This window comes from Ptiloglossa arizonensis, chromosome 3, assembly GCF_051014685.1.
Source record: "Ptiloglossa arizonensis isolate GNS036 chromosome 3, iyPtiAriz1_principal, whole genome shotgun sequence".
Classification (NCBI taxonomy): Eukaryota; Metazoa; Arthropoda; class Insecta; order Hymenoptera; family Colletidae; genus Ptiloglossa; species Ptiloglossa arizonensis.
In genome coordinates this window covers 7,604,251-7,618,717 of record NC_135050.1, presented here as the reverse complement: position 1 = coordinate 7,618,717, position 14,467 = coordinate 7,604,251, and the positions used below count along the sequence as shown (strand labels likewise).

The 14,467-nt window shown below is 40.1% G+C and overlaps 2 protein-coding genes across 3 annotated transcripts in view; one reads left to right on the top strand and one right to left on the bottom strand.

Annotated features, from left to right (window-relative positions):
- The window catches only part of Rap1 (RAS oncogene family member Rap1), a 49,838-nt gene extending 49,069 nt beyond the window's left edge, over nt 1-769 (top strand). For both annotated transcript variants that reach the window (XM_076305829.1, XM_076305828.1), the window contains one exon: nt 537-769. In XM_076305829.1, coding sequence (XP_076161944.1) covers nt 537-626 — 90 coding nt within the window. In that variant the 3' untranslated portion in view covers nt 627-769. The remainder of the gene's footprint in view (nt 1-536) is intronic.
- A 309-nt stretch (nt 770-1,078) lies between these two features.
- On the bottom strand, nt 1,079-14,249 carry LOC143143957 (fatty acyl-CoA hydrolase precursor, medium chain). The gene is made up of 4 exons (XM_076305827.1): nt 14,024-14,249; nt 11,022-11,295; nt 4,807-4,916; nt 1,079-3,796 (listed from the first exon to the last, which is right to left on the bottom strand). Exons 1-4 carry the CDS (start codon nt 14,177-14,179, stop codon nt 2,471-2,473), a joined length of 1,866 nt encoding a protein of 621 aa, XP_076161942.1. The 5' UTR covers nt 14,180-14,249; the 3' UTR covers nt 1,079-2,470.
- Nucleotides 14,250-14,467: the final 218 nt, after the last annotated feature.

The window sequence follows — 14,467 nt, the reverse complement described above, 5'->3', positions numbered from 1 at the left end:
AATTTACTCGTAATTTAAATTTAAAGAGAAGTTGAACTTAAATTAAACAACGGAACAGGATTGAATCAACGACCAACAGCGCTCTACGAAATAACCGTTTCAAATAAATTTCATTTACGTTCATCTGTCCACCTCACGTTACTTTGCAATGTCAATTGTTAATTGGGTTGCTGCGGGAATTCCCGATGATTTTTTTATCGTGAAACTAAAACACCATGTTTCATTTCTAATTCCAAGGAATTGGTTTCGTACGAAAGTATCTCCTCCCCATCGAACCCATCCATTTTGACATTAGAATACTTTGAAATGTTACCAAAGAGTATCGATAACATACTCGTAACCCAGTTTGCATTACAGAACACAATTTTCATTGAAAACTTCCACGTGGCGATTCCCTGCAACAACCCAGTCCATCACTGATTCAATATCCGAACCATCGTTCGTTTCATAGAGTCCCTTTGATGAAACGCATACCTTTAAATATTCACCATGCACATCGGTGGCCTCGCTAACCGTGATCACATCCTTGCTTGCAGGTCTTCTACGATCTCGTGCGGCAAATCAACAAAAAGTCGCCAGAGAAGAAGATAAAGCAGAAAAAGAAATCGCTGTGCCTACTTCTGTAAGGTAGTTATCTAGCAGAAGCCCATACTCTCCTGCGTGAAGAAAAAATCCGGATATACCAATGGAGGATAGGGGTTCAGACGACTATGGAGCAAATACTGGTGACAAGGAGGGGGCTGACGGAATCACAAGTAAACAGAAGCATGACAGGAAAGAAGAAACGGGGAATACCTATGGTCATAGAACACCAGGAGGAGAAGGTGACAATGGGATACAGACGAAGGAGAGACAGAAATAGAGTACGGGAAGAAGATGGAAGGACAGAAGAGAGAGGGGGAGAGGAACAGCGAGGAAAAACTAATAATGTTGTATATACGTTGGTCCCGGGGTGGCTCGTGTGCATGCGCAACACACAGGCGCACAAAGAGTTTTAGTGTTAACGAGACCCCGTGGCGTCGGTTATCATTGTAGGAGTTTTGCATTAAAGAAGAAAATGAAGACGAGGAGGCGGAAGAAAAAAATATGATTAATTAATGATAGTATATAAATATATAAATATATATATATGTATGTATATATGTATATATATATGTATATTCATATATATATATGTATATGTATATGTATATGTATATATAAAAATATATAAATATATAAATATATTTAGGAGGAAAGGATGAAAAAGCAAAAAGAAATGTTTGGACGTGCGCGTGCGCGGGCCACCAGCCCCCATGCATCGCCCGCCGCGCACCTCTCTCTTAAATATAATATAATAATTATACATAGACGGTACACAAACACGATGATTATTATTACTATTATTATTATTATTAATTATTATCGAAGCATCAAAATATTCATAAGTTATATCAACCGTTTGTTTCTCGAACAATATATGTTTTTTCTATATCTCTCCGTATTAAAGCAAATAATAAAAAATCTCTCAGTGAATGTTAAAAAAAAAAACAACAAAAAAAAACAGACGAAAAGCTCAGGCTGGTTCTCCACCCTTACTCTATCAAACGACCCCTTCCTTTCGTTGTTCGGATTCGATGGTGGCTGAGTGGTGTAAGTGTAATCGAGATCCTTAATTCGTGATTCAGGTTTATGGAATTAACACTGTTCGAAGCTCTCGAATGTGGACCGTGTCTAGAAACCTCCGGTTACGGGGCACGGTAAACATTAAAAAATTAAGAACAGTGTTAACACATTCACCCTTGGTTCCGGCTGACTTTGAGGTTTCTGCGGAATTTTGAAATCTATTCTTACAGTACATTCCTCGGTTAATTACTTGCCGTTGAAGTTATTATTACCATAATATCGGGATAAAAATTTCACGAACTTAAACCACCTAGCTCCGTAAACGTTTCGATTAAATCTATTTTCTTTTTAATATTTTGAGCGTTTTGGTTGTCTTTATTATTAATTTATCATTCCCTTTTTGTAGATCGCTAAGCGATGCAGGTGCATCCGTATATCTTTTTTTCTTCTTTGTTTATATATATATTTAGGCCTCTTTTATGCACGCGTCAGTGTGCTGGAAACGTGATCCATTTTGTAGAGTATTTCTTCTGCATTTCTAATACATACGAAGCCAGATACGAAGACGATTAAAGCGGAGTTGAAATTGTTAAGTAGCTGCACTAGCTAGCCTATTCGAGTTGCGTGACTCGTCGTCTCGAAACGTTAGTACAAATTCTATCGTTATAACGGATACATTGAAAAGTCTCTAAATAAAATTTGACGGATCGAAACTTTCAATACTCGGCGTCGTACACGAGAGGACCAATCACTTCGTTCGTATACCAAAATATCTATCTCGATTTGTAACGTGTGTTCAATAACGTTTGCGAAAAAGAGGCCCCGTTGAGCACATCCAGAGGACAATCTTCGTCATCGACTGCAATTAAAGGCAGTGTAATGCCACAGCTACAGCGAGACTGCTGAAAACAACGCCTCGAGAAGCTTCTCTCCACGTGGTGGAGTAACTGGTCACGTTGCAGCAATTGTTCGTCGCTTGCTCAAGAACCATGGGATAGTACTCGTTCCAAAAAGCGAGCGCCTTGTAATCAACGGCGTTAGCATCGGCCATGTCAACGGTTCTGTCGATGATTAAGATACCGGGCTCTTCCTCCGTGTAAGGTTCCCACTTAACGTTGTTTAGAGACGGATTACCAGCCCTGGCGAAGCTGGCGAGCATCGTCATGATCATCTCGGACATCTTTTTGTCGGCAAAGTTCCATTGGATAGAATTACCGGCAACAAACGGAAGCCCCCAAACGAATGGAAGCTCGAACATGTGGGGTACACCTGCCCATTCAGGTACGTCCTTTGTGACAAATTGTGTCTTGGGTCGGTAGTCAAATCTGTAAACGAAAGCCTGCTTCTCTTTGGATACCTTACCGGCAAGTAATGTTAATCCAGCCGCGAAGTTTCTTTCTGTTTGCAAGTCCAGGTATCTGTTACGAAAGACACCTTGATCCTTGCTGGGTGGATGAGGCTTGTAGAAGAACACCACCGCCCCTGCCACCGTCTCTGGTCTTTTCTCGCATGTACTGTTGTCGTCTGGATTCTGGATCATCGAAACGAACTCGTCGGTGATCAACGACTCGAAGCCACTCGACGAGAGAATCCCATCAGTGTTTTCTTTCTCGAGAGAGTCCATGTACGATAACGCCTGCTCGTTGTTCGTGTAACCAACGATTAGCGGAACACTGTTCAGGTTGCCACCGCCATCCAACGCGTCTCTAGGATGCATAGGCAGGAAGGGGTCTGTTGTGTTGATGATCTCATAGTCCACTATCGGGCCCCAAGTCTCTATGGTCGATGATTCGCGCACCAGGATGCTCACGTCGACGCGACGCAGACACTCCATCAGAGCAAACGTGGGACGTCTGTAGCAGCCAAATTTCTCAGCGATGATGTCCACCACTGGTAGCTCGGTTTGAGGTGAGCCCACAGAGCTCACCGCGTCACCGCTCATTGCGATCGCCTTGGAGAATTTGCCTCTGCTCAATGGACTGATCAGATGCAGACCCACGCTGATTGCGCCGGAACTGTGGCCATAGATCACTACGTTGGATGGGGAACCATTGAAGTATTGGATCTTCCTCTGTATCCAGTCCAGAGCTGCGATCTGGTCGAACATACCGTAGTTGCCTGGCGCCTCGGAGTCTGTTGTTGTGAAGAAGCCCAAGATGTTCAAACGGTACGCTACCGTGACGACTAAGATCTACGTAGAATGTTCATTATAGTGTTAATACAGATTGGCACTTCGGGAACTCTAGGAATTTTGTATTGAAGCAAGTTTTACTGGTACATAGAACTTTTGAAGGAAGATCGAGCAGTACATTTTCGATAGACACTTGAATTCTTCAATATGAAAAACGAATTCTATCGTTCTGTTACGTTTAAATTTGGAATATGATTTGAACGGGATCATCGTGTACAGAAGGTGATCCAAACGAAGAGTTCTACATAAAGGAACATACACAGTGCTTATAAAGAACAGTGGAAGATTAAACTTGGAACACCCACTCGTATAAAGTCATCAAATATGAAGGATGGTATATAAAAGTGGTTCAAGAATTGGGGACCCATAGTGCTCAGCTAATAATAATAGCCAGAGAGTTATTGCAGTTAACATAAACGAGTTGTACAAGTAACGGAGTAGCAAAGTTTGAAATCTTTCGTGCAATTTCTATGTAACGAGCTGTTATATTTACAACAATTTACACAGTCTTTAAACGCAATTCATTGATGATATTCTCGTCGGTGATTTTTTCGTAGCAATAGTCGGTAAGAATTTCGCGGTAGGAGTTCCTTATAAAGGTCCTGAATTAGCATTTATAGCCGTATGTAAAGTATGCATCATAGATGGACCGCAGGCAGTGCAATTCTAAAGGTTGGATTCACCTTGGAGAAAAGTGGCACGCAAGAAACACCCTAATTTCGTTCGATTTTCTGTCGACTGTTAACATACGCCTCATTGATTCGGAATCAGAATTTTTTCCAAGAATACGTGCTAAGGTCAAAACATCAGCAGTAGTTTCTTATTACTTACAACCGTAAACTCAACTTCATAATGCAAGAACTCCAATTGAGATTCATTAATTAATATTTCGATATTTGCAACTTAATATTTATTCCACTATGTACGTTTGACGTTATTTTTCACGGAATCGAATCATTAACGAAATTACAATTTTACAAGCTTTTTATTATTATATTTAATAATCTTACTTTCTGTTTACTGACAAAAATGGATGCATCCCAAATTGCTGGTGTGCCAGTGTTGAAGTCACCTCCATGAAACCATACCATTACTGGCCATCCATCATCCGGTCGATTTCCTGCACAAACATTAACCAATTAAATAGAATACATATTTACATTACTATTTAGTTTTTGATTCGGCTAGACCAACAACAATTTGCATTCCGAATCCCACTAAGTCTGATCCCTTTTTAAGTACAGACCATGCCAATCGAACTATTTACTATTATATTTATTTTCTCGGTTTGAGAAAAATAACTGTTTCGTTATTTCTTATTTTAGAAGCGATTAGAAAAATTCTAGATGAAAGAACAAAGTGCTGTCGACGAGTTGGAACCAGTTGTTGGAATTTGGATCGTGAGTTCTGGCTCTAAGTAAATTCGTTACCAAATAAGCAACCGTGGCTGGCATTCAAGGAATTAATGGACTCGCATTCGGTCTAAATGAGCGAATTCCGAAGATCGTCGAGACCGTGTGCGTGCTCGCGAGTATCCGGTTCCGGCTAAACCGGTGAATCCGGTGAATCGATCGTGACAGAATTTGCATAGCGTTATCCCTTGCCAGCGATGAGTCCTCTGAAGTTTGATCACCGTCACGCCAATCTCTAGCCACTTAGAACATTATTCAAAGCCAGACAATTTTTGGAAACCTTGACAAATTGTAGAATCTTACTCCAGTGTTTTTGAATCTCTGAAAGTTTCGTCTGGCATGAACTGCGCAAGGATTCAAGATCTAGAAAGTATTCGAGGAGTGTATAGAAACTCCCTATCTCCTAAAATTAGTTACAAACACTTCGTGCAGCTGTATAACTGCTATTATATGCGAAAAGACACAAAAATTGAATAAGGATTGATTTTGAAAGACTTGGTCAATACGAAGAATTTGTCACAGTTGTCGCAAATGTACTAAAACATCTCTAGCCATTTAGAACATTATTCAAAGCCAGACAATTTTTGGAAACCTTGACAAATTGTAGAATCTTACTCCAGTGTTTTTGAATCTCTGAAAGTTTCGTCTGGTATCAACTGCACAGGGATTCAAGATCTATAAGGTATTCGAGGAGTGTATAGAAACTCCCTATCTCCTAAAATTAGTTACAAACACTTCGTGCAGCTGTATAACTGCTATTATATGCGAAAAGACAAAAATTGAATAAGGATTGATTTTGAAAGACTTGGCCAATACGAAGAATTTGTTACAGTTGTCGCAAATGTACTAAAACGATGTTACCGAAGGAATATCGCACGAAGAAGGAACGTCAAATGGGGTAGAAGAATAATAATTCCATTGTTAAATAATTGATTGGCAAACGTGTCGTGTTTGTCAAAGGAAACCATGTGTTGTGTATTCGAATAATAATTGTTTGTTACGTTAAACGACAGTTATTTGGACACCTCATCCTCGAATAAGTGCCTCGTGTATGTATTCTTTACTCGAACGCGCAGTGTCGCGATAGTGATTCGCGAAGGATCGAGTATGTTTCCAGTTACGTGCCCCGAAGTCGCATCTTTTATGAATCATGGCCGACAGGCATGAAGTAACCATCCCTTACCACCACTTTCTGACGCTTGAATAATTGATTCCGCCGATTTCTTCGACGTCCTCAGGTTGGTTTTTGAAGCGTGCCAAGGTCGTAGAAATTCAGGCCATTGCACGGTGGGAAGCTTTAGATGACGCGATAACAAAAACGATAGGCCCGTGCTAACAGGAAGTTTGGGGTGGTCTTCGTTATCGGCTTGATGGCGTCTGAGACATCCAGAAATAGCAGCCTCAGGATACACGCCCGCCACAACAATTCATTAGGGGTTTATCGCGATTTCATGCAACACGAATCTTTTGGACGCCGTTTCTATACGGCTGACAAATAGTTTGAGGCTATTACTTCTTACCACCGACTGCACAACAGACTCCTGTTTAGTCCGGATCTATCTTAGTCGAGACCAGGTTAGAAGTCGAGTGAATTGTTTCAATACTGGTTAAACGATACACATTTCGATTCTAACGTTTCTTTTCGGCAGGTAGCTTAATTACAGACCAAAGTACAAATTACTCGATTGTGCAACGCGGAAAATAAATTCGAAGTAGTCGATTATCTCTGTCGTTGAATATGATAAACAGTAAACACGTTCCGTTCAAAAGATTGGACGAAATCAATCGAATTGGATCGTTTCGAGAGTTTTCGATCGATTCGATATCACGATTCGAGAAAAGTTTCTCCCGGCGTGTTATTCGTAATCGTAGTACGAAGAAATAGAATTTTTAAAACGTATCGAACAATGGACTCCGTCGGAAACCGATGGTGCTCGAACCGGTAGGTTCTTTATCCACTTGAGTGGCGCATTGCTCGAGTGGATATTCTGCTTCGAAGCGTGGAAAATTTATGGAAAATTCCTGGAATATTCAAACACTTGACCGATTCTGTCAGATTTGGCAGAGGTACGCGAAAGAAACAAAGGGAGCCACGCGCAGAGAAAAAGAGGGGATGGTTTCGTGACCGGCCTCACCAGTATCTTAACATCTCGACCGACCCTAAAAGATCGCGTGCTACGACGTGCGCCAGTTACTGTTACTCTTACTTCTTACTGTTTCTATATCGACCGAGGGTGGCTTGCGGATCGGCACGATTTCCCGATTCACATGTCCCATTTCCTATTATCCACCCCCTCCACCCCCTCCTCCCTTCTTTCACCCGTGACGCGCGTAGTTGACACACATTTTTCTTAATTCGTCTCGCGTTCTGGCTCTTCGTTTGACAGCTACAGATAGCGTGCACCGGTAGGTTCTCAAGGAGACGCGATCTAGAACGATAAACCGGTCGTATGGTACCGATTGGAGAATTGTCGATTGAAAAAATCCAAGCAAAGGAGCAAACGTGAAAATCTGTCTGTTTAATTGTTCACGTTTCAAGTAATGGTTCTTGATAGACCGTTTAAGGAACACCTTCAATTTTGGGCATACACGGTCACTCGTTTCTAAGATGTATAAGAGTTAAAACTTTAAGGTGGTTACACGGAGAAACAAACAATATTGATTTATAGATCTCGATGAAACGAACAATATAGTATTGTATAATTTTCCTCGAAAGTGAATATTTATAGCTGAAAATGCAACTCGAAGCTTGCACATCCTGATCAGTGATCGGTGGCTCGTAACTCGCCGCCATTTTTCACTTACACGCGTTCAATATTGTCATCCGATGACAGAAGTGCACTTTTAGCTATAAATATTCATTTTAGAATAAATCGATGCAAAACTTTTTCGCGGTATAAAAACCATGACATTTGGACAATTTTCTCACAAACGAGCGATTATTTGTCTTTAATAGATTTTTCTTATTTTATAGAATATAAGAGGAGAAATGTAACGTTACCGGTATCGACGTAAGACATTGATTATGAAGTTTATGGAACGACATACTTATTAGAAGAATCGATGGAATAGTATAAAAATTGAATTAGACAGCTCCCGTCTAAATTTAAGATTTAGTAAAATGTTTAATATAGAATAGCGTTCTGCGCGGTATAAATCAAGGTCACAAACCCTTCTCTTTTGTACCTTCGATATAATTTTACGGAAAATGGAAGGTGTTAGAAAATAATTAGAGAGTAACCCGTAATGAGTAACGTCCTCGACCCATATTAGAGATTTATAAAAATTGTGATACGATCGGTGACGTTGTTGAAGGTTATCGAAGATTGTCCCGTGGTACGGAAAATTATAATGTTAAACTTTTTGCGCTGATAGTAAGTTCGCCCGGTAGTAGTACGTTTAATCTTGATAATCGTAGTGTTCGAGGTACGTAGTGTGTCGTGTGAAAAATTGTAAGGAAACTTTTGTAATTTGATAAATGTACAAACTGATCGATAAAAGAGTAGTAACGTTTCAATCGTCTGATTTAGAATACTTTGTCCGCAGTCACCGCAATATTTCATATCGATTCTCATCGTTCGAAAGCGGATGCACAATACAGCTTTCAGGCACTTGCTTCTCTTCTCTTTTTTTCTTTTTTTCTTCACGATGTACGATATTGCGAGTGCATGATACGAGACATTCAAAATTAGTTCTAAATGATGTTTGTAATGCTGCTATTAGCCAGGCCCTTAACCGACATCCTTAAACAGCGAGATTAACGTACTGCCGGCACGCAGAGGTCGCGTTTATTGTCAATCGAGAAATTGGAACAGGAAATTACTGCGGATACAATATTATTATTAATCGCACACTAGCTGTCGAATATAATTAAAGGTCGCGTTAACAAGTATTACATTTTGGATCGATAGTTTACAGAAATGTTAGTACACCGTAGATTGTACAAATCCATGTGGTTTATCAATTTTTCAATTCATTGAATTGTTCGAAAAGTCGTTTCGTTTTCTTTCGGTGAAAATGAAACACGATTTTTTCAAAGTGCGTAAACATTTTATGAAATTATATATTCTCCATTTTGGAAAACGAAATTACTTTCCGAACAACCCAATAGTTACACCATAGCATTCCTCGTTTTAAAAATAAGTAAAAATTGAAGGGTAAACTTTTTTCGTAAACGATGCTCTGTTTTTGAGAAAATTGATATCGAATATAACGATTAATGTATTGTTAACAGTGAAGCCTTCGTTGTTCTTTGCACAAACTGTCACCGTGTTACGATGCAACAAACATTGCGCGTATCGAAGTTTTTTTTCTTCTATCGTAGCGATTAGAATTTCTATAATCGGGGTTATTTTTCTGTATAATGTACAATATTCAATACAATATAGTATGCATAAATTATTTCTTTATATCGTTAGATTACAGCCCCTCGGAAATAAATACAGGAGGTTGCATATAATTACGGTTGATTTCCAGAATGAAATATTACCGCGAAAGATGAAAAAGATCAAAGTACTTCAACAGATGATTAGAGCGTAATTGCACTACGAAAAATGTGGGATAGATCTCGCTGTATCGTTCAACCTTCTCCTGTATCGCAATATTTTTATCTTCGGCGTAACAGAAGGGCACAAGACATACCACGTGACGCGTACAACGCGCAGAATCGGAACTACCGGGACCCAACAAATGGCGACGCGTGCGTTCCTCGATTCTCGAAGTCGTTTCTCTCGAAAAACGGACCCACGGAACGACCAAATTTCTCGCTACGTGTACGATTTATTTTTGGCAGAATCGTTCGGTGTGCGTCACCCCCTTCGTAGCTAGGTTATCGCGCGGCCCGTACACCATACTCGTGAAGCTACGGTTATTAATTCTACCATGCACACGGGTCTTTCGTTCGATAAAGAAAGGTACTTTTTTTTCGAACCGTCGACTTTATAATCGCGGCTTTTTCTTTGAGTTCTGATAGCGATCGAGTCGCACCAGGCTGCCCCGTGAAATATCGGGGGGAAACGAAAAAAAAAAAAAAAAAAAAGAAAGGAGCACCGTCGGTGATCATCATTACTCGGAGTTCGCGTGTTCCAGAAAGTTAAATATTACGTGGAAGAAAACGCTGTCGTGTCGAATATCGAGGACTTTCATCGGGTTCTATTATCAACATAAGCGAAAATTACGACGCCATACCGGTCTCTGTGTCAAACGAGTACCTTTCGCTGGTGATTGTAGCGTTTCCTAACGGTTACTAATGACGCGGTTACACTAAGTGGCTAATGAACGACAACTTACACTCGACGAAGGGAATCAATTTTGTTGCAGGGCTTAATTGGTTGGACTTGGAAGTTAACGAATGCGTTGATGAGACTGGTATCGTCGAAGCTACTTCTATGTATTCTAGGGAGAAGGCAAGATTGACCGGTATCGTCGAACCCACTTCTACCTATTCTGGGGAGAAGGCAAGATCAGTTTCGAACTTAGGGATACGTGGCGTTTGGAGTAAGGGGAGTATGGACAATGTCGAGTAAATTTTGCTTAGTCACAGACCTTGGAAGGTCAGACGTCTGACTCAGTGTGACTCGTAATTATTTCCATACCGATCTTTCTTCCTCCCTAAAATAGACGTCGATAATGTTTTACATGCAACGTGATTTCTTAACGTTTGCTCAACTTGAGACCGAACTACCTTGCGAAGGTTTGATTGGAGATATGATTTTTATGTTTCCTACCCTGTCGAGCAAATACGAAACCAGTTCTAAAAAAAGAATCAACGAGGGGAGAATGGTAAGGAAAAACAAGGAATTATTTCGACTCACCGTCTGGTACGAAGATATTTAAGTAGAGGCAGTCCTCGCTGACTCCTGGGTCGGACTGATCGGATGGAAGCAACTTCTTGTAATGCTTTTCGTGGAGTTTCAGTCGGTTCGTCACTTGTTGGCAAGAGGGTGCGAATTGCGTGGCATTTCGTATTCCGCTCCAGGAAGGAAGCGAGCTCGTGACAGGAGCGGAAAAACGTAACTTACCCAACGGTGGTTGGGCGTAGGGTATCCCCAGATACTGTATCACCTTTTGAGTGGGACTCAGGTACACCTGAAATTTAAGTGGTATTACGATTACGAAGTATCGATGACTGTATCGTTGTATCTTGAACTCTGAAGAACAGTAACTGGTACAAGTGATTCAAACAATGAGAAATGAAATTTTAAAAATAGTTGTCCATTCGAATACACTTTGAATTGAAGAGGTATTACGATTAAGAAGTATGGATGACTGGAATTTAACAGATATGTGTTTGACAAATGAATCTTTAATATTTTCTCTTGAAGTCTAAAGAACAGTAACTGGTACAGGTGATTCAAAGAACGAGAGAAGAAATTTTAAAAATAGTTGTCCATTCGGATACACTTTGAATTGAAGAGGTATTACGATTAAAAAGTATGGATGATTGGAATTTAACAGACATGTGTTTGATAAGTGAATCTTTAATATTTTCTCTTGAAGTCTAAAGAACAGTAACGGGTACAGGTGATTCAAAGAACGAGAGAAGAAATTTTAAAAATAGTTGTCGATTTGGATACTCTTTGAATTGAAGAGGTATTACGATTAAGAAGTATGGATGACTGGTATTTAACAGACGTATGGAACAAATGAATCCTTCATGTTGTATCTTGAACTCTGAAAAACAGTAACTGGTACAGATGATTCAAAGAACGAGAGAAGAAATTTTGAAAATAGTTGTTAATTCGAATACACTTTGAATTGAAGAGGTATTACGATTAAGAAGTATGGATGACTGGAATTTTACAGACATGTGTTTGACAAATGAATCTTTAATATTTTCTCTTGAAGTCTAAAGAACAGTAACTGGTACAGGTGATTCACAGAAAGGGAGAAGAAATTCTAGAAGATTGGTGCCATCAAAAGTCAGTGTTTCATCTTTAACATCAACGAAGTGTAACCGACGCGGATCGTTCAAAGGAACAGAGAAAAGTCGTGGGAAATTGATGTTGCCAAAGAAATACTAATCTGAAACAGGTGGTCCAAAACAACAGCGAAGTTAGAAGCACTTAATGCAAAAAAACTCATGTTATTCACTCCTACTGTGAATTCTTAACAAAAAAGCTAAACCTTCAACAAGGTTTCTCCGCGATAACCTAAAATTAAATCTGATAAATTGTTCGTGTGTGTGGTTAAAGGTAATCATCTAAAATGACCTGCAATCAGAGTTTCTGGTTACTTAGATTTAAACTCAGGTTCGAGAACACTTTTGCAAGAATTGCCGGTTCGCTTGTTCTCCGAGACGCAATTAAAATAACATTACTCGTATCTCGCTGTTCTTTGCGATTTTTATCTAAAATACTTTTCTATTTCTGATAGCGTATAAAAATGGCGCGAAGAAATGGAAGAAACACTTTCGATACAATTTTCTGGTGAATCGTAGATTCGGTATTTTTTCAATGCTGTAACAAGGATAAAGGCAAAAAATTAGTGAGTGTACTCGTAGGTGTAATTCGTATCTTTGCATTACACGAATTTGAATAACAAAACATTTGTGTTTTAAGTTCCGTTAAGTTCTCGATAGAAATTTTCTTCTCAGAAATATAAGAGTATGTTAAAGGACACAATTATACTTTGAAATGAGTTTGAAGTGCCGCAGTTTGAAAAACTTTTATCCACGCTTCCCTAATTGTAAATTTACCGTGACTTCGACTTCAATAGATTGGAGAAAAAAATACTCTACAATATTAAAATTCATAAATGTCCTCTCTCTCTCTCTCTCTCTCTTCCTTTCCCCTCTGGTTATATATTCATCGTGCATGTTATCTGCATGTGTTTAATTCAAACAATTGAAACTTACGGCGCTTGCATGTTTTTGACCGTCGCGCGGATAAAATGTCAAATAGTTATTCAACTCGTGGCTTTCCTGCTTCGGTATTTTCATATTAGACAGTGATGTATGCGTTTCAGTTGTATATCGTTAAATCTTACGCACAAAGGGTGTAATAAATTCCAAAGGAGCGTTGCTCGAGGAAAAAGGTAAAGTTTCGAGCGGTGGATGACGCAACCGCTAATCAAAATCAAAATTAAATAAGTGTGAATTGAAAAATATAAAAGTCAAATCTAATAGAATATTTGTCTTACTTGTACATAATAATTCAAAAGAATGCAGTGACTGTAACTCGTTAAAAAAATTCTTAATTTTGCCATGACCGTTATTGTTATACTTTACCAGATTCACACTGATTTCGATCAAATTAAAAAATAGCAATCAAATTTTAATAGAGATTCTAAAACCGATTACGACACAGCTTCGAATTTCAAAATTTCTACCGATTCGAATTTCAAAATTTCCGAAAAAGTTACTCCGAGAAATACTGTATTCGACGAACAGCAGCGAGAAGAGTAATCGTCTAAAAAAGTCGATGGTCGAACTGTGTCCACAATATACCAAGCATTAGTACAATTTTCGTTTGAAAATTACTCAAAGATACTACCCCCGAAGTAAAACCATTTACGTAAAATATTTGAAAACAAGTGTGAAAATATTCATTCCTCGAGAAATTTTCCGTCGAAATTCTACTACCGGTAACTTCCCGAAAGTATCCTCCATTATCGTACGTGGACACAATTCGTTCCCCGTTCACAACCCGAATCATTGAAATGAAAAATTTCACCCCTCGGAGGACACTCGTGCGAACGAGAAACCATCACAGTCGCGACCCCAAAAAACGTTTCGTTTAATCGCATAGCAACCATATCCATGGCTGGCACCCGTGGAGGGAGTAGCAACGACGATGATCGCAAGAAATTGTCGCACCTCCTTGCCAGCAACCGATCCTTGTTCCGGGATGTTGACCAGAGGCTGCTCGCGTCCTAACCCCTGTTTCGCGTGGGTCCTTTGCGATCGTATGACCGGTATCCCGGCGAAGAAACGCGGGAGCAGAGCGAAAACCAGCCACGTCGGACACTTCATTCTGCGGACTGACTGATTTGCTTCGGAAACAATCGGCAGTACCCCCGAGGTGGCCTCTCGGGTCTCGGTTCGCTGTTGCGTGACTCCTGCCGACCACCCTCGGCCAGGTTCTCCTCCTTCGGGCAGCTTCGAAACGACGCGGTGTGGAGGTCGAGGCCTGCGCTCTCCTGGCCTGGGTTTTCTTCGCCCCCTCTGACCGGACCTCCCTTCCTGGTCAACACACTTGTCCTTAGCGAGACTTACGATTCACCGCGGGACACGCTCGAGCGTTATGAAATATCTGGATCG

Excerpts from the sequence above, each read along its gene's own strand:
- LOC143143957 (XM_076305827.1), bottom strand. The coding sequence starts at position 14,179 with ATGAAGTGTCCGACGTGGCTGGTTTTCGCTCTGCTCCCGCGTTTCTTC. Across the intron at positions 4,917-11,021 it reads AAATATCTTCGTACCAGACG|GAAATCGACCGGATGATGGA; the intron begins GTGAGTCGAAAT and ends ATGTTTGTGCAG. Across the intron at positions 3,797-4,806 it reads TTTTTGTCAGTAAACAGAAA|ATCTTAGTCGTCACGGTAGC; the intron begins GTAAGATTATTA and ends CATTCTACGTAG.